The sequence below is a fragment of the Lepisosteus oculatus genome, chromosome 3 (genome assembly GCF_040954835.1).
Source record: "Lepisosteus oculatus isolate fLepOcu1 chromosome 3, fLepOcu1.hap2, whole genome shotgun sequence".
In the NCBI taxonomy this organism is placed as follows: domain Eukaryota; kingdom Metazoa; phylum Chordata; class Actinopteri; order Semionotiformes; family Lepisosteidae; genus Lepisosteus; species Lepisosteus oculatus.
The window spans coordinates 26037842-26057483 of NC_090698.1; the positions used below are offsets into that span (position 1 = coordinate 26037842).

Here is a 19642-nt window from a genome sequence, read left to right on the forward strand (position 1 = left end):
TGTACGTAATAAGATAAATAAAGAAGATAAAATGTGCAAAAAGTCTAAGCACGCAGGTGCATTGATGGACTGTGTTTTTGGAGGTCGGCCATTTTCTGTCAGAGTATGATGTACATGTCTTTGTTGTCATGGAAGTGTCTTTGCAATCCCAAAAAAACATGTCAGAAAACAAATGAAAATTCAGAAACCAGGTATTCATAAGTTGAGGGCTGAGTGTACTTGTTCTTCACTGAAGAATGAGTGAAACCCCAACAGTGAGGTTGTGGAGCTCCACAAGTTCCTAGTCACATACCTGTGATCAGCGAAGGTCTCAGCGTTCTCCCGGTTGAGGGTGCCTGCTGTGGCAAACATGATGGTGGTGTCCAAGTCGGCGATGATGCCAGACACAGCACTTGCAGCAGTGATGCAGGCCTGGGTCCCACGGTTCCCAGCCTGTAGAGCGGCCAGTACGTGAGATACCTGGAAATGAGAAAGCAAACAAAACAACATTAAAATGTATTTTATGTGCCACATCTTACATACCAGTTAGACTAGAATACATCTCTTTTTAATAATTTTAGAACAAGATGATGTGAAGAAGCTTGATGATTCAAGTGTTCAGTTATGAAAATTGCACATTCACATCGTTCTTGGTGGCAGTCAAACACATACAGCTGTAGGCCAGAATATAGAGCCCTAAAAAAAGGCACCAAGTGGCACAAGCAGAAAGTTTTAGACCCTTGATACTAAATTCAAGGGTAATTTAGTATCCTCCTTTAGTTTTATTTAAACATGTAAATGACCTTACATGCAAATGAACAAGTAATAGGTTTGTTCCATGCTGAAAACATTGTTTCTCCAGGTGTGAGAAAGACAGGGCAGGCAGCAAAGATTAAATAGCACAGGAGAACATAAACTGGGAGAGGGGAGGAGGCAGAGAGGCAGAAAGGCCATTCAGGAAGTGCAAAGTGGGGAGGGGTGAAGAAAGGTGTGAAGTCAAAACCTGCATGAGATTAGAGAAGATTACACGAAAATTAGTTGTTCATTGAGAGAAGGGGGATGGTGTGAACCTAGTTTCAGGATGAGTTTAGTTTCTGTTGTTTTTCTGCTGTGGGAGATGAGAAACCCTTCTTTGAGAACAGAGACAGAGAGATCATTGTGATCATAGCCATCGGAGGTGAAATGAGAAACTATGGGCTTGGAGAATTTTTTTTAATCATTACAGCCCTAACATATTTTCTGAAGCAGTTTCCTAGTCTCCTTCCGGTTTCCAAAATGTAGATAGCGGGGCATTTTTTGTAGGAGATACAGTAAATGAGGTTGCTGGAGGTACAGGATGTCATCTGGGTGATCCGGAATTGACCTGAGGGGCCCTGAATGAGTGTGGTGTTAGATATGTACTTGGAGGTAATGCACCAGGTATAGATGATTGCCGAGTGCAGTTAAGGGAGCTGGGAACCAAAAGTTTATGTAGATTGGGTAATCGGCGGTATGAGATGATTGGGCAGTTAGATAAAAGGGTACTGATGGAGGGATCGCCCTGTAACATGGAGTAGTTGTTAATAATGGTCCTGGGGATAGAGAGTGTGTTAGAGTGGTAAGGAAGTACCAAAGGAATGCAGTTGTGAGACTGGGAGTTCCTGGTCGAGTTGATGATCCAATGGTTGTTTTTGTCCTGGGTGAGGGCCCTATCGATAACATGGATGGGGTATCCTCTGTTGTTGAAGTACCTGAACTACTTGCATTTAAATGACCTTTAAATGTGATACAAAAATGAACAAAGCACCTACCTTCTCCGAGACCTTGCGTGCGCTCTCAATGAGCTCTTTCTTGGTGAAGGCATCATTGGGGCTGCACTGCAGGGCACCTGCTTTGGTCACCAGGCTGGTACAGTTGTGACCCAGGTCTTGCACCTGTTTCTTGATGTGGGATCCGATCTATCAAATGAAAAGGACACTCATGTTCACAACAGATTTCATGTGCACTCTCCTCTAAAACATCACTTGCCCTGCTGTGTCATCACAAGGTAAGTAAAGTGACAAAAAAGGATCAATATATCTAATGTCAAAGGTAGACATGTAGGTCCTCTACTGGTATTAAGCACCAATACTGAGTGTGGGGTGAAGGCTTAACCAGTTCACTTATAACATAGTGGGAGTACTTGTGATGATGTAAGACAATAAGAACCAGTGGTAGGGCAGTTATGTTCAGAAGGATGGTAGTTCTAGACTACCCCATGAACATTAAGGAAATCACTCCATGAGGTGTTTAACTAGTCACAAAAACAGAGATGTACCCACTCCTCTTGTATACAATCACTCTGTAACATATACCTCTTCGTTTTCAGCCGTGATTGCTGCAGGTTTAGCTTCTTGTGCAAGCTGGCCAAATTCACTGGTGAGCTGGTTAGCCAAAGAACCCAGTTCATCTGGGTTGGTGTTGGACTTAGTAACCTAGGAACAAGAACCACAAAGCTTTGAAGAAAAGTAAAAATACGAACAGGAAACAATCAGCATGTCACCTATTTGGTTTCAAATAAATGAAAATTGAAATCATTGCAAACAAAAAAAAAGGCCATTCGACCCATTCAACCCATAAGGTAATCAGTAAGAATGTTTATTTGATGAAGAACTATTCCATTAAAAAAAACTCGGGAGGTGGAGAAAACAAATACAACTCATACATACTTATGTCCAGAATTGTTTTCTGCACATACTTCCAAAGCATAGTCAAGAGTTCATAAGCAAGCCTTACCATTTCCTGCACCGTGACAGCAATGGCTTTGGCAGTCTTCACCATAGTGGTCTGGTAGTCAACAAAAGTGCCCTCTGGCTCACCAGCTGGGGCCTCATCCATCTGTTTGCCACACACCCCAAACACAATTAAAGGCAGTTCATGGGTTGAAAGCCATCTTTGAACAGTTTGAAATAAAGAGAGCCCATTTGCTAAGATGTTTTAGCATCTTTTTCTTACAGAAGATGAAAAATCATTTTGATTTGAACTACAATTAGGCAGATTTATGTCACCTTTTTCCATACAATCAACCATCATGTTTTGATAAAAGCAAAGCTTTTATACATTCACTCTTTACCTTAAATGACTTTTACCCTGGCTAACCAGAAATATCACCACAATTTACCAAGCTGCTTACTGTTAATGTGCTGGTGCTGTCTGTGGCCCTGAGTGGCCTCTCTCACCTTGTTGATGGCCTGAGTGATAGAGTCCACCATGCCGCCCACAGCTCCAGAAGCACTGGCAGCCTCGGCCAGTGTGGCAGCCAGGTCGTCCACAGCTTCCTTCATCATCTGCACGGACTCCTCCAGAGCCTCCTGTGTGTGTGCTGCCTGGGGACGCCAAGAAAGCATCACTGACTCAGAGACCGCGATCAAGTGTTAGTGGGGGACAGCACTTGGGAAACGATAATGCTGGCAAAACTGCCTCTTAAAATGACTTCTAAGTAAATCTGGAGCAGGATTCGATGAAGTAATCTAATTTTACAGAAAACACTTGGTGTATCTTCTGACCAATGCAGTTGACACAAAAGAACACAAACTGGTGGGCATGAGATTTAATAACGTACTGTGAACAACTAACAGATCTAAAATCAGATGACCAAAGCAGAACATGAGCTAAAAACTAATTTGTTCTCACCCTGTCCCGCATGAATAAAGAGACAACTTTACCCTTGTGTTATATTCCACAAGCTAGAACATTATCATCGACTTATATGAAGGCAACATCTGAATACTAACTAAAAATTGCATTTGCCAGTAATCTGGATGCTATTCAAACAAGCAGAAAAAGAGTTGTGTGAAGCAGATTGTGGTAGTTTAATTTAACTGGTGGTGGTGGTAGTGGACATGAACATTATTTTCTCATTGCAGTCACTTGCTTTTTATTTGCCTTACTTTGGGATTGCCTCCAGCCTCCTTGGCTGTGTAAAGCATTTGCAGAGCTGACTCTGCCAGCGTCTTGGTCTGATCCAGCACGTTCATCTGCTGCTGGCTGTTGAGGATCTTCGAGGCAGCGCCAATAGAAGCCATGATCAGAGGCTCAAAGTAACTGACCATATGAGACACCTATGCACAAAGTAAAAAACAAACACAAGTAAATTTATTTTAACCCAGTCCATCAAAGCTAATTTGTACAAATAATGAGAAAACTAACTTTGACTGTTACTAAAAACGGAGACCACAGTTATATGGTCATGAAACATATCAACTTGACCTTTAGCCAAAGGCAGTTAATCAAATACAGATCTAAACAAGACTTGAAAGAAGCTAAGAGAATTTGCTTAAAGCACTGCAGCTGCAGGGCTGCTCAGTAGCTTAATCAGCACAGGTACTTGTTTAGAGCGCAGGCTGAGCACTGTAGTCCAGACACGGCCTGTTCAGGTTCTAAGTCATTAGTCAACTGTGACAGGGATTTCCGAAGAGGCAGGGTACAATTTGCTGAGCACTGCTGGGGTTGAGTGAGCAATGTTTAACCTGGGCTTGTTACAACCACCCATGTGACCTGCACATCACCCGAGGATTTGCCTTTGAAGTGCTGACAACCATAGATGCCTTCTCTGTACTAAGTGCTATGCGACTTGCAGTGTGAAATATGATAGATAAATCAACACACACAGCCTTTGTCCCTGCTCAGCCGGCAAAAGAGTCACAGCAGGGGAAGTCAAATTGACTACCAGCTGCCAAATCAGGAATTATAACAACACATTAACAATACATACTAAAATTAAGAAAGCTATATATCCCAATGTCTTGGGACAGTAAAGCCAAACCTTAGTTTTTCTTTGAGGTCAAACAATTTGTATCTGTAACCCTAACATTAACATTAATAACAATTATTAAATATTTTTGTGGGATTCTACACACAGATTGGATCATATCATATCAAAACATACTTTGAATTCAATCTAGTGATAGAAATTGGATCATACGTATCAGGATACATTTGCTTCATGTGAATTTCATAGTGTAAAAGTCAGTATAGTATTTGGTTGAATATCCCATTTCAGACAATTACTGCATGAAGTCTGTGACCAAGGAAAAGCTCACCCAACTCTATGTGGAATTCATTTCTCCACAGCTACTTTGAGTTCTTGTCTATTCCAGAGGTGTTCAGACTTCAATGTTTTTTACCATCCACAATGCATTGGCAGTTGGATTTAAGTTTGAGACTGACTTGGCTTATCTAAGATGTTTCACTCTTTTTTTCTTGGTACACTGGTAGTATTTGCTATAATCGCTGTCATGTTGAATGGCGATGTACCATCCAATAAGTATGGAAGCCTTTTCTTCTCCATAAGCAAACAGAATGCTTTTATAAATTTCAGAACTCATTCTGGTGCTGCCATCTTTAGTTACATCATCACTAAAGACTAGTGGGTTTTGTATTGAATTTGCAATACTTCTGGAGGGTGCTGTACATTGTGCATTATATTTTGCCATTTGTGAACTCGCATAAGATAAGAATGTACTATAGGTAGACTGGATGGAAGGTATTCCTGATTGGACTGATGTCTGATAAAAAAAACACCTCATCCACAAAAATTCTGAATTTTAAATTTGCACATAAAATGGAGCACCCTAAGAACAGTTCTGCATGAACCGGAAATGTGCCTTGTACACATTTTCTGAGATAGGGTATTTCACTAATTTGTTTTTGAGTTGTGACTGTGCCACAGTTCCTTCACAATGCAAACTCTCAGTTTACTATAAATCTTCAGACAATGCCAGTTTTAGCTGTCATGTCTAACTCGAGCCAAAAACACTATCTTTTCAGAAATTGTACTTCTGGAAAGAAGAATGGCTATAAAACATTCTGTGAGAGTATTGTAAGACATGGGAGAATGAGGTTAGATATCTTAGAACACAAATCTAATTTGCATACTCTGCCTGTTTTTAGTCTATGAGCTCCCATTTCCTTATGTTTCTATGTACCCATCTTTTTATTCTTTTAAAAACGTTTTTCAGAAATACATAGTCCAGCAGTTTTTAATCTAATATTAACTAAGAAGTTGTGATCTGTAAAAAGATCTTGTAACTCTTGGAGGTGGCAAGCCGAAAAAAGTTACCTAATTTATGATTTTCTAGTCAATGCTTGCACAATGATAGTGATGTAGGATTTAGTTGTTTCTCAAGGCTGGTGCCTGTTAAGATGTAAAAACTAACACTTTTGACGTTGGGGAAAAAATGCATGTACTTTTCCAGTTTAGTGGTTCCTTGTATTACCACATACTGTATCTTTACACAGTCAACAAGCTGTTAATCTGTGACTTCAAAATTGAAAACCATTGAACAAGCTTGATGAAGCAAAATCTATTATTCACATTTTGCAAAGCTGCATCTCTTGATGTAAAATACATTCTGACTCACCCTCCCACTCTATCTTGTTCATATATAACTGACAACCGGAGTATAATACAGTTTTAGGTAGGGGGACAGAAGTGTATTTTATCTTTTTAAATGATGGTATTATCAAGCAGATATTACAGACAGAGGTTTGGAAAAGATAAGTGTAATTCAGCACAAAAATATTTCCAAAGCACTCAGTAGTTTTTCTGACTTAGCAAGCAGGACAATCTGATACTGATTGCATAAAAAAGACTAAATTCCTTGGGAAATTCCCCATTTCAAAAAGTAAATAAAAATATAAACATGTGTAATTTAAAACCTTAATGGTTATACAGATCAAAGTAACCGCACAACATTCTGTGGAAGAAAATGTCGCATCTGTTTTTTGCTTACTGGAAGCATCTGGATTTTGAGTTTTAATGAAAATGGTAATGCGGACACAAACTGCAATCACTCCTGAAATTCAGGATTTCTCTAGCCTCTGTGTTTGTACAACCCTGCTTAAGTACTAGTTTCAGAAGTATGAGCCACGCCTTGCATCATGACCCAGAATAAAGGAGCAGAAATGGGTCCATTGCTGCCTTACCTTGTGCCCAAGCTGAGAGGCCTCCGAGCGAGCTGCTACAGCAACTGGTTCGATCAGATTGCTAATCTCCTGTACTGAAGCTGCCATTTGCTCATGAAGGGCCTGACAGAGAACAGGGGGGAGAAGACGAAGGTTTTAACGGGCAGTAATTCGGGTTGGTTTAACAATGAGGGCACAGTACACTCCTTGCTTTCTGCTAGAGCAAGAAAACACACACAACACCTAGCAAGCTGTGCCAACATTACATGCCTGAGCATGCAAACACTGCAGAAAAATAAGTTAATCAAAAAACATATTCATGATTTTGTTGCAAATAAAAATATTTCTATTCAGCTTGTACTTTTAACCTTCATCTTTTGCATTTAATAGGATGAATAATAATTTGGATACTTGCTTTGCAGCATGCCCAATTACAGTCTGATAACCCTTCCTGTATGCTGCATACACAGTGCAAACAAATACATGACACCTACGTGCTCACTCAGAGGAATAAAGTCAGATTTTATATAAAAAGCAAAATAAACTAGGACAAACATGACAATACTTTAAAATGACAATGAAGCATTTGTCCCATCACAGTTTAATTCATCATCATTGATTTTTCTACACCTGAATGAAATTGTTTCTTGAAGGAACATACATAAAAAGAACTTCAGATGGTTTTTGAAGAGCTTTTACATATGTATGATTTATTAAGATGACTCCTCTTTACTGGGTAATTCAGCCAAACTGAAGCTATGCAGTACTTGCCTCCAGTGAAATGTCATCCCTGGGTGTAAGCTGCTGGCTGATAGCAGCTAGGGAAGCCTGATCCACATCTCTCATGCACTTATTGAGGACTTCAATTGCCTCATCACACTCCCGCTGGCCAGGGGCCTTGTCTCTGTTAAGAGCAATTACAGATGTCATCAAATTACAGGAACCAGAACTATGCCACTCTCCCTTTCATGCAGACGTTATGGAAAATGCTTGGCTTTCAATCCTCATCTTGCAGCAACAATATTGTTTCAAAAGGCCGCCATGATGGAAACATCTGGACTTGATGGGAGTATAACTGCAACCAACTAAAAAAAACATGCATTTGAAAGTGCTGAGCTACACCATAACTAAACTTCAGGAACACTTAAGAAACTTCTTAATTTATCTCTGTGCATTTCACTAGAAATGCACTAACACAATACCTTCTGGGTATACCTTACTGTATAATTAATATATGCAGATTGTGGAAAAATATTGTCTAGCTCCTACCGCATATTGGTGATGAGTTTCTTGATGGAGTCAGAGACCGTCCTAGAGTGCCCAGCCAGCACCGACCACTTAGGCGGATCTTTGGGATTCACAGCCAGCGAGCGGGCCGTCTGGATCAGCCCTGTTGAGCTCTCCAGCATTGTCCTGGCTGCTGCCATTATAGGCTCCATGGCTGCCAGTCCCTAAACACAATAGGCATTTTCAAAATTGAGTTTTACAACACGTTCACCTTCTGTACAACTCTGAAACAAAATGGTGAAGAATGCTGATAAATGTCATTTTTAAAATAAAAAAATACTGCATGTGTGATGAGTGCAGCTCTGCTCCTGCTGGGATTCGATCATGGTTGCTTGCCACAACCTAGACAGCAGATAACTCCACCGTGCCGAAAGACCAAGTCCTCTGCCACAGCACAATATTACATCATCTAGGTTTCAGAGGGGGAGACATCACTTCTGGAACTTGCTCACTGCACTAAAGCCCCGTTCCACTTACACATAAAATAAAACTCTCAAAATTGTTCCATGCTGAAATAATCCACTTAAAGATTTTTCCATTTATTCTAATTCATAATTTCATGCTATAAAGCAAAAAACACTGGAGGGAAATTAGTGGCACCTCACTAGTGTAAATTTACTAAACCTGTCTGTGCAGGAGAGAGACGGTGTTGTGTGCGAGTGTACCTCTGGGCTGATCTGAGCAGGAACGCTGGCAAACTCTGGATTGGAGGCGAAGGCAGTGAGATTGTCCACAGCCTCAATCAGAGGGCCGGTTGCAGCCCTGCACTTCTGACGGTTCTCATCGTTGAAAGCCCCGTCCAATGCCTGGTCAGGGTAAGAGGAAAACCAGCGTTTGAATATTTCAGCAAGCCATTCCATCGTTTAACAGCCTTGTAAGCTCAAATACTTTCAAACAAATCTTCACTAGCTCTTGAACTTCATAACGAGCAAACCTGTTACTCTGTCGCATCAAATTCTTGCTCCTCTCTTAGTAACATATAGCTCATTGAACTGTACATGATCAAATGCACATGTGGGCTTTTTTTTCTAAAACCTGTAAAAGAGTGTTGCAGATTGCCTTTAAAAAGAAGAAGACATAATTGACAACAAACGTGGAAGGAAAACAGGAGCACACAGCCACCTGGATGCCAGTGTGCTCAAACTCCAGCAAACAGGGGCTTCCAGCGGAAAAATGTGGGAATCAGGATGACACACTTGGAAATCCCACATATAACATACACTCTCATCTGCACTGCATTTGGTATCCTAGACCGTTTACAGGCAGAGCATCCCCTTCTCCCATCTTCAGAGTAGCACTCTTGGGGAACAGGGGTCATTATGGCCAGTCTACCTTTGTCACTGCCTCCTTTAGGACTAAAACACACGTCAGAAATGGGCCCTGGGAAAGCTATCCCCATACATAGTAGTAAGGAGAACAGGACACATCGCTACCTGCCAAATGATTGACTCCAGAAGACACTGGACTCGAGGTTCAAACAAAAGACAAGGAAAGAGTCATCTGACTGGTGTGGATGGAACACCAACAACCTGGTATACAACCTGGGACTGGTTAACCCTGCTATATGCTGTACACATTAAAATAACAACGTGAAACCAAAGCTTTTGTAAAATACTTAAAGATTGCAGTGGATATTTAAGATCCCTGGTTAAATATTTAGTTCATGGAAACCCTGGTCAACAGTATTACTGTAATTTATCTGGAGTTTCCTGCATAGGACTGTCATCTTTAGATGACTACTCAATTGCTGAATAAGTCAAATAAAAAAGGAGAAGACACTGGATCTTTGTGGGAAGCAGATGCAAGTTTTCCTGGCTTAACTATGCATCATGGTGTCAAGATTTGAAATCACCACATCTGTTTTTCAGTACTTAGAATGACCTGAGAGAAAGACTAATATGTTTGCCTCTTGCTGCAGGTTCTGGGGTTTAAATTCAATTTTATATAGTAGCAATCAAAGACTATTCCTAGGAGAACATTTATAATCATCACTGTCATTTAGAGTTATTTCTCTTAGGGACATGACTACAGCCTCTGCTTCTGTGTATTTGATGCCAAGATCGAATCTGTATAAGAGCATTAAAAGAAATCTTATGGGGTCAAATTTAACTCAGTGGAAAAATAAAATACAAAATATATAAAAAGGGAGTGCAAATGCAGAACTCTACTTAATTCAATTTCCACTTTTATACTTACTTTGATTGACTTGACAAGATTAGCTGTACTGTTAGCCACTTCCTTGGCTGACTGGACAAACTGTCTCTTAGCAACAGGGTTCGACGTTTTGGAGGAGGCGAGACGACAGGCGTTGCAGAGGGCTGATGTGTGTTTGGCAACAATGGTTGCAGCGGAGAGAACCTGAGGAAACCAACAGCTCATTACACCAAAAAAGCCTTATTAGCATGCCAGCAGTACTTCCACAACTGGGTCATTACAAGCAGTAAAGACAAAAGTCCAGTTTGGGCTTAATGTTTAATTACATGAATCTTTTGTATCTGCCTCTAAAGCATCAGCTGTCTGCGAAAGGTTAACTTCTGACTCTATCCAACACCTTTACCATTAGATGCAAGAAACCCTGGAGATAATTTTTTCCACTTCAAGACAGAATCTGACGCCCCAAAAACTGACAACTATTTTTTAAAATTATAATGCAAATTCAAACAGGTTCATGTTAAGTGTTTACGTTAAAAGCCGTGTCTTCCCCAGAACCCATCTGAAACATGCCCTCTTAACAGAGGGTGTTTTAATAAGCTTTAATGCTGTACCTGTGACTGGGTGCATGCTGGATCCACCAGATTCTGACAGGCCATCTGGATGGACTGGTTTGCTCGGGCAAATTGGGCCGGATCCACCAATCCCTGCTGGCCTGCATGGCTATTGGGATCCGAAACGCCAACCAGGTACGCCGCCTACAGACAGAGGAGCAATCACTGAGAACAAGCACAGTATTGAAGAAAAACAAACAGTTCTTCTCTTGCCAACAGGGTTCTGTAATTAGTGCCTGCAGTGATCCTCTCATAATGTACCACCTCTCCATTTTTACTATTTCAGAAGTTCGCATAAAGTAACCTGGCACCCTTTGGCATGATCTTTGCCATCCAAAACACAACACTGATGTTATTGATGACTTCTAAAGAGTCGTAGTTTACCTGTGAAGCTGCTTCAGTAAGTCCACAGAGAGCTTTCGAGGCCGAGCTGACAGAGTCACCAAACTCAGGCAGGTTACTGTTTTTAGCATTGTGGGAGATTCCTGCCATAGCTTCTCCCAGTACCTAAATAAAAAAAAACTCAGCATCAGGATCTACAAATACATCTGTTCTGAACTCAAACCACACAATATGTTCAGGTAGGTGATCTGCATGAGCGTGCAAGTAGAGTTAGTATTCACAATGAGCAATTAAGGTTGAGTTTACATTGAATTCATAACATGACAGGCAATAATTGAAATGCAATTGAAAGCCACTTTAATTTGTGCAAAACGAATGACCTCTTTAATTTTTTGTAATGCAGATTTCATACAATTCAATCCTTCCCTATGCAGGACAGCCTCTATCAAATAATTGTTAGATCAGCATATAAGGAATAAACGTCATTCACTTGAAAAGTAATTGTCGATGGAGAAATGAAAAGTAGCTCTGCGAGAGAAGGAGCTCTATGAAATGACACTCAGCCCCTGCCTGCTGCCTCTCCTTACCTTGGAGTTCTCCATCACGCTGTCGATGCAGTCGAAGTAGGACATGTCGTTCACTGCTTCAGTGGGGTTCTCCAGCATGCCGCGCACCGTCTTCAAGAAGAGAACATGCAAGTTCATGCTGTAATCCAGCAACGGCTGTGCCCAGCTCCAGCAGCAAACTGGTTCAAAACCACCGCAGAGCATGGCAACCAACAAACGTCAGGGGAACTGGGAATAAAGTCTTTGGAGGATATGCCTTGCACTCAGTGCAGGCTAATTTACAGCTACAGTCACCAAACGAAACTCCTCCAAAAAGATCTCTTTCTTCTTCTTCTAAACACTATAGCCTTCCTTCATGAAATATTCAATGGCTCCCCTTGCTGTCACCATGGTATAAGTAAAACCCAAATGTAATTCCTCACAGCCAAAGGAACTAGGCCCAAAACATAAAATATTTACTCTCCTTTCTCCGTAGCTTTCATCTGTCTCCAGTACCTGTTACCTTATACAATGAACTGCTGAAGGAAAACCATCCTACAAGCCAGTGTGCTGGTTCAGATAAAAGCTGTCACCCAATCCAATTAGCGTGTCTCCTGCTCTTTATTGATGAAACATTAATGAATAAAACAACGGCTTCCTTAAAGAATCTGGTTATACTTAGAAGGTGTTAAAAGCTCTATCAAATGAACATGTTTAATTTTGCACATTGTGTGCAGCTGATGTGTGGTGAGCGTTCTGGCGTACTATGGCTGCAGTCGCATCATCCAGGTGGATGCTGCACATTGGTGGTGGTGGTTGAGGGGAGTCCCCATTACCTGTAAAGCGTTTTGAGTGGAGTGTCCAGAAAAGCGCTATATAAGTGCAAGCAATTATTATTATGAATTGTTATTTGCAACATTGTTCCAAACCTGAAACAATCATTCTTACCTGTTAAACTTGTTTTTGGTTTCACAAATGAATACATACTGTATACTGTACATACTGTATGCATGTACACTACTTTGCAACTAAGATGAAACAGTGATGGGCTACAATCATCTTTTCAAAAAAAGGAAGCACACAAATCAAAATGCACTGGCTACTTTTTTAGCTTAAATAGTCTACTAAATTGTTGCCATTCAAATGTATTTTTGGTTTGTCTATAAACTTTTAAAACAATACTGGTTTATGTAGAACAATAATGGAGTTTTATTATTATTATTTATTAATATTGTTATCTTTTATGTTTTTTCTATTTTATTTTTATTTTTAAAGGGATTTTTGTAAAAAGTGCTTAGTAGAAGTTCAATTGCTTTCTGTTTAGTAGGTATTAAAAAACAAACAATACCAATAAACTACTGTATATACCTGGTATATGACATGAGGCATATTAGATTATGAAAGTTTTCCCTGACTCATCCAACCTGTCCATAAATTAAATCAGGGATTTCCAATGCTGGTCCTGGAGGGCCCCAGTCCAGATTATTTAATGGTTACATACTGTATAAAATTATCATGTAATTAACCATTATCATTAAACATGTTGAAGACTCTCTTGTGAGTACAACAGTTCATTAGCAATTGGTAATTTAAGATTGCCAACTTACCAGTAGAAAACATGTTTAAAACTGCTGAGCTAGAACAAGGCAGGTGTGTGGTTGCACAAAATCAGGATTAACCAGATTGGAGCTCTCTAGGACCAGGATTATGATAGCTAGAAATTACATATATGTATATATGACATTCCTTCTAAATGCATTTTAATCCATTTTAAATTTTTTTTACATTACATTTTGCGAAACTAAAAAAAGTTATTTTTTTCTCAAAAGTATTTTAATCATTGATGAATATGAAGGCCACAAGATTCTGTTAATTTTTATTTTTAGTACTCGATGCAAACGCTCCACTGAGGTTAAAAATAAAAATACATTTTTTAAGATGAAACAAACATTTTTAGCAAACAAGATACCTGTTTCAGGTTAAGAATATGCCAATCACAAAGTCAAGTATAAAAGATACCTATATATGGCCACTACTTCCTTAATGAGAGCATATTCTTTCCACACTGTTTATCATACCAATTCATGCCCCTTAAAATTGGCCTTAAGAAATTAACTAAGGTTTTATTCCAGTAATTTGATTCTATTAAATGAAAAAAATGGGAGCACATTTAGACAACGGATAAGGATTAAATTTGTTAAATAACAGGAAAAATACAAATAACCCCACCTCATAAACAAAATGTATATTTCTTATGATCCTAATTTGCCTTCAAAACATGCAGATAACAGCTCTTTTAGCAGAGCATCACTTTAAGGATTTAAATGTGAACAGCTGTGTTCTTTCATTTCATGAAGAATTCCTAATAGAGATGACTATTAAAATGAATGACATCTCAGGAATGTTCCCTGCCTATCTAATCAACTAACAAATTCTTTTGATATGAAGATCAGCTGTTTTCGAGGCAATCAAAACCTGTTGACAAGATCACAAAACCAACAGAAACACTTAACAGGATTCTACTCCTCTTGCTGCTCTGCTCCAGGAAATTATCACATGGCTGCTTACCATCAACCTCAAAACAGGAAACATTTACTCTGCAGCAGTGCAAGAAAGCACTTCAGGAAAAGCCTTACACAGCCTGAAAATTTATTAAAAACAAGCAAAAACAAAACAAAAAATCAAACTGTACCTCAAGTTCCCTGAGTGCATTGTCACACTCTTTCTGTCCAGGGGCCTGCTGGGTGCACATGGTGATCAGCTGGTTAATGCTGTCAGTAACCGCACTGCAAAGAGAAGACAGGGATGAGAAATTACATGCACAGAGCTCGAAACACAACTCTATCCAGCAGAGATTTCCAACTCGCCCCCACATACAGTACCTGGCAATGCTGCTGTTCTCCTTTAACTCTGATCTCTGGAGTGCATTTATTTCACAGCGAGCACAGATGCGTATGTCATAGAGGTCTGCTGAAGACCCTTGTTTCTTTCAATTTTGCATAGCACAAAAGCTCTGAAATCCGCTTTAGAAATTGTACAATTTCTATATTCCACCATAGTTTTTTCAGCTTTTCCAGGATTGCCTTTCTTGCGGAGAACAAAATAAAATAACTACTGCCAACCAATAATAGGTGCCCCCAGCAGCTTTTCCTTCTTAAGTCTGAACAATCTTTCAGAACACCCACTATTAGGAACACAGTGAGTAGTTCACCTACTTTTCTTTGCTGTGATGGGGTCCAGTGTAGCTAGGAGCGAAATACTTCAAATTTAAAAATTAATACTAGCTCATGTTCATTTATGTAAGCAATATTATTTTTTATTTCTATTTCTTGGAGTGAGAAAGAGGTTTTTGTCTAATGTGTCTTGTTATCAATGCAATGAAACAATTTTTTGTTTAATTTAATTTTGTTTAATTTAATTAAAAAGTGGCAAAAATGGTTTTAGATGTTTCGACAATACTGCATGCAAATTTATCGAGATGGTTTTATTGAAGGAATTGCTAGAGGTATGAATTGTATACTAAAAGGATCAAAGCATTAACTGTAATAACATTAGAGAAGATCTAAGAAATATTACAGAAAAAGGAGGTCATTTAGCCTAGCTCATTTGGTCTATAGTGGCTCCAAAGATCTGATCCAGCTATTTCAGGGTCAGTTTCAACAACATGGTTGGGTTGCTTGGTCCATACTCCCATAAAGCTTTGTGCAAAGAAGTGCCTCTTTTTCTCAAATTTAAATGCACTTCTACATTTTCGTCTTGTCCCCCAGTCCCCAAGTTACTACTGCTTCTGATGAAGTTCACCAAACTGATTTTGTGAAAGCCTTTCAGCATTTTGATTACCCAAATTGGGTTTAGAAATGTTATTTTCATCCAGTTTCTCAGTGTTGGACATACCTTTATGTCTGGAAAAATATATGGCTACTCCTCTCTGGACTGATTCCAGAGCAGTATTATTTATTTGTAACATGGTGACACAATATAAAAGGAAGTCTTACCAGCAGACAACATTTTACATTTTACACTTTTAACTATATATATTGTTTTCTTATCGCTATACCACATTGTCTTGAAGACAAAAACCCTATATCAATACGAACACCTAAATGTAATTCGTATGCATCCTCTTCAGGCTCAGTGTTATGTGCCCTATTCAGTGTCCTATTATGTCTGCAGTTTACGCATTTGCTTCTCGTATGTACAGTATACTTTGCATGTCTACATTATCATCTGAGTGGTGTTTGACAACTTGAATTCTGCCTAAATCTTTTGGAATTTAATTCTCAATTTGCTTACACAGCATTTGCTTAAGCTTTTAAGTTGGTAACATCTGCAAACTTGACTACTCTCTGTTCTTAGCAGAAATCCCTCCACAAACAATATCACCCCAATTTGAGTATTCACCCTTTATTTGTACCCTCTGATTTCTATTTAATCAATTCTTAACCCAAACTTCTAAATTTCCTTTGCTGCTTCTACAATTGTTGTTAACTCTAAAATTTCTGAATTGTAACATTGTCTGCAAACTGGACTAGTTTTCTAACTATAACAAAATCTAGATTAATTGCGAAAGGCTTCCCAATCACAAAGGTTCTCATAACCCAGCTGAGCATTACTTTACATAATTAACAACTAATGATCTGCAGAACCTGACCTTTTAAAGTTCTTTTCAAAATACTGGTGATATTAAACAGAATTTAAGATTTTATACATAAAAAAACAACACATTTGAGGTCAACTGGTGTCTAATTTTAGTCCCAGAGGGCAGGTGTCTCTGTAGGTTTTCCATTCTAACTTGGCTCTTAACCTCAATCTTAACCTCAGCCTAAGCTGTAACTGGAACAAATTTAACAACTTCTCCCATATGCTGGTGTTTTAAAACTTGTAGACACAGCTGTTCTACCTCTGTTTTCAGAAATAATTTTTTAGAAGGCACAATTAAGGCTAATTGTCATCAAACAGAAATAAATTCATCAGATAACGCAGTCAAAAGCGCTAGATCGTGCAACTTGCGTGGATTCATTCAGCTTTGATACCTGCACGCAAGGCACTCTCCAGTGATCCGATTAGCTGCCCTCTGTAATATCCAGTGATTCTGAGACAATGGGCCTGATGCAGCTCCTCCTCAGTATTCCATTATACACAAATGTGGTTACATTTTTACTTATACTTGCTTTAAGATGTATGGAGGAAATTCTGAAGGTACAATAGCTGAATTCTGAAAGAGGATGAGTGGGGTTTTTTACCGTGCGGCTGCCGCCAGCTGGTTCTTGAGGTTGGGGGCGTTTGGATCAGCGGACAGGGCCTTAGCTGCCAGCAGGAGCTTGCTGGACGACATGGAGATAGTCTTGAGGTTGGTGACCACTTGAGTCTGGTCTTCCTTTGACTGCAGCCAAGAGTGATAAGAGCAGATTCAATTACACAAAACCAAGTGTGAATTAAGCGTTATTTTACTTCACAGGCAGCAATTTTTTTTCAACAAGTCATAAGAAATACTTCTACAATTAATTAAACATTTAAATCTCAAACTCACAAACTAAAACTTATATACAAAATATTACCACTATAAGCATAGGTACTTTATTGTCCACTGCTATGGAAATTGGCTTCTCTACCAGAAGTACAAAACACACAAGCAAAACATAAGAATCACATATGGTCACAATAACAGTATGTGATACATATTATGGGACAGATGGTCTGTATTTTGTTTTTCATTAACTTAACAATTTAAATTTCTAAGTTGCAGAATTAGCCCCTCTTGTGCTCACGGGACAAAACATAGATACAGTATGTGTGTTCACCAGAAAAAAAAGTAGTTTTTCATGTTTTAAATTTTTCAATCTAAATATCACATAAACTTGTGATGGCCTAAATACACATGGTAAACTCATGTACTTGGCAGCTGCTAGCCCAGACGTCTTTTTAGGAATTTGTATGTGTATGTTTGTGATTTAAGAAAATCATCATAAGATACTCCAAGCAATTCAGTGCAGAGAGGTGCCCAGAAAGTAGAATCCTTTGTCTAGATGTTCGAACATTGTGATATCTTCAGTACTTGCTGAAGAGCCCACTGAAGCCCACCTGAGATTGCCCAGCCATCTCGACGCCGGCCTGCAGGAACTCATTGAAATCCTGGCCGAACTTGCCGGAAGCCTTGGCCAGCTCCTGTGTGGTGCCCCGAGAGGCCTGGACCAGCTCATTGGCTGACTGGTTCAGCCCAGCGGCAGCCTGGTTCAGGTTGCCCTGAGCTTCCTGGAAGCTCTTGGAGCTTGGAGGGAACTGGAAAGGAAAAAAAAGATGTGACAGTTAATCCCTCACTACTGTGGTTTTAAAGGGACTTTTTTTATAATTAGAGTGCTTATTAACAATACAGTACCTACTATTGCTTAATCCTATTATTCATTTGAAACAGTTATTTGTATTAACTTGTCCGTTCCTAAATGAAAACTGTCACATGTGACTTCTATAAAAACAGACTTTCACTCACTGATTCTGCAAGAAGTTTTTTGCTGGCCTCTCCCACAGTCCTGATAGCATTGTCCACATCTCTTTGTCCAGGCAGGCAGTTCACACACCTGTTCAGGGCTTGCGACACAGCTTTAGCCACCTATACAGAACAAACAGGATATCCATTTCACAAGGATAATCTGCTTACAGTTTCTTTAATTGCTCCTTCTTTTGTTTATTTGTCGAACCACATATTTCCAAGGAAGGATTCATTTGGAAGACAGTTTTAGTGCTGTTTTCGAAGTAATTTTCCAATACAATATGTAGCGCATTTGTTCAGATTGAGTGTGTGAATCATAAATTGCACATGGCTAATTGAATGAATCCCTAACGATAAAAATTCAGAAACACAAACAACAAGTAATGTTGCCAAAATATTCTCCCTTCACAGAAGGTATCCATTTATTATTTCCAATTCACGCTTGTTGTATACCGCACTACAGTATTTCCCCTAGCAAATTCGAACCAGTTCATGAGCTCTCCACAGACCTGGGCCAGTCTCTGCTGGCTGTCGGGGTCTCCCGGCTTGGCCACAGCCCGCTTGGTCTCCTCAATCAGGTTGGCTGATTTGTCCAGGACATCGACGGCACAGTCCAAGATGGCATTCCGGGCCTGTGGGTCGGGAGTGTTGGCCGCTACGCCACGGGCAGCAGATCCCAGGGATCGCAAGGCTTGAGCCAAGTCACGCGCGGCCATTCCTGGAGAGGAAACACAAAGGAGGAGCTGATGAGGAGGTCGAGGGAAAGTGTTTTCATCTCAAGAGAGAGCAGCAGAAGGGTCCACATGTTAGAAGCTCTGCACTAGACTGGTTCAAACAAATCAGACTGACACCTGCTGCGACAACATACCGTATTAGGCCTAAAGCAGACTAGACAACTTTGATCCACTTGGATGGCAGGATAGTTATTCAAAGTTTTAAAAAATATCAGGCTTTAAATCCAGCCAAAGTCCTTCTCAAGAATACTTGACTACCTTGGTACATTTGAACTTCAATGCACTTCACTGAGAGCTCTCTTCAACCTCATTTTATCTCTTTATTTCCAGGAGTGCTTGGAAAGTCATTTGTCTTTTCACTTTTCACTGAGTATGTTTATGTAGTAGAAACGTTACATTAAATTTGTATCTGGCCAATTTTAAAGATTATGTAACATTTTAAATGACTACAAATAATAAAAAAGCAAAACCTGTTGTAGTGAGCTGCAAAAGTATTCACTCCCTTACAGTGTATCACCATTTCCGTTGAATTACAAATGATGTAACTTTTTAAGAATACTTTTAATTCAAATTTAAACA

At 39.6% G+C, this 19642-nt stretch overlaps 1 protein-coding gene across 3 annotated transcripts in view; it reads right to left on the bottom strand.

Moving 5' to 3' along the window:
- Window positions 1–19642, bottom strand: part of tln1 (talin 1) — a 131433-nt gene that overhangs the window by 19346 nt on the left and 92445 nt on the right. For all 3 annotated transcript variants that reach the window (XM_006627040.3, XM_015337597.2, XM_069187059.1), the window contains 19 exons: window positions 18839–19047; window positions 18330–18449; window positions 17924–18121; window positions 17086–17225; window positions 14535–14628; window positions 11885–11974; window positions 11340–11462; window positions 10956–11099; window positions 10387–10548; window positions 8856–8996; window positions 8173–8354; window positions 7675–7807; window positions 6925–7026; window positions 3888–4058; window positions 3177–3323; window positions 2734–2835; window positions 2313–2432; window positions 1770–1916; window positions 293–459 (listed from right to left, as the gene is read on the bottom strand). In XM_006627040.3, the coding sequence (XP_006627103.1) occupies window positions 293–459; window positions 1770–1916; window positions 2313–2432; window positions 2734–2835; window positions 3177–3323; window positions 3888–4058; window positions 6925–7026; window positions 7675–7807; window positions 8173–8354; window positions 8856–8996; window positions 10387–10548; window positions 10956–11099; window positions 11340–11462; window positions 11885–11974; window positions 14535–14628; window positions 17086–17225; window positions 17924–18121; window positions 18330–18449; window positions 18839–19047 (2692 nt within the window). The remainder of the gene's footprint in view (window positions 1–292; window positions 460–1769; window positions 1917–2312; window positions 2433–2733; window positions 2836–3176; window positions 3324–3887; window positions 4059–6924; window positions 7027–7674; window positions 7808–8172; window positions 8355–8855; window positions 8997–10386; window positions 10549–10955; window positions 11100–11339; window positions 11463–11884; window positions 11975–14534; window positions 14629–17085; window positions 17226–17923; window positions 18122–18329; window positions 18450–18838; window positions 19048–19642) is intronic.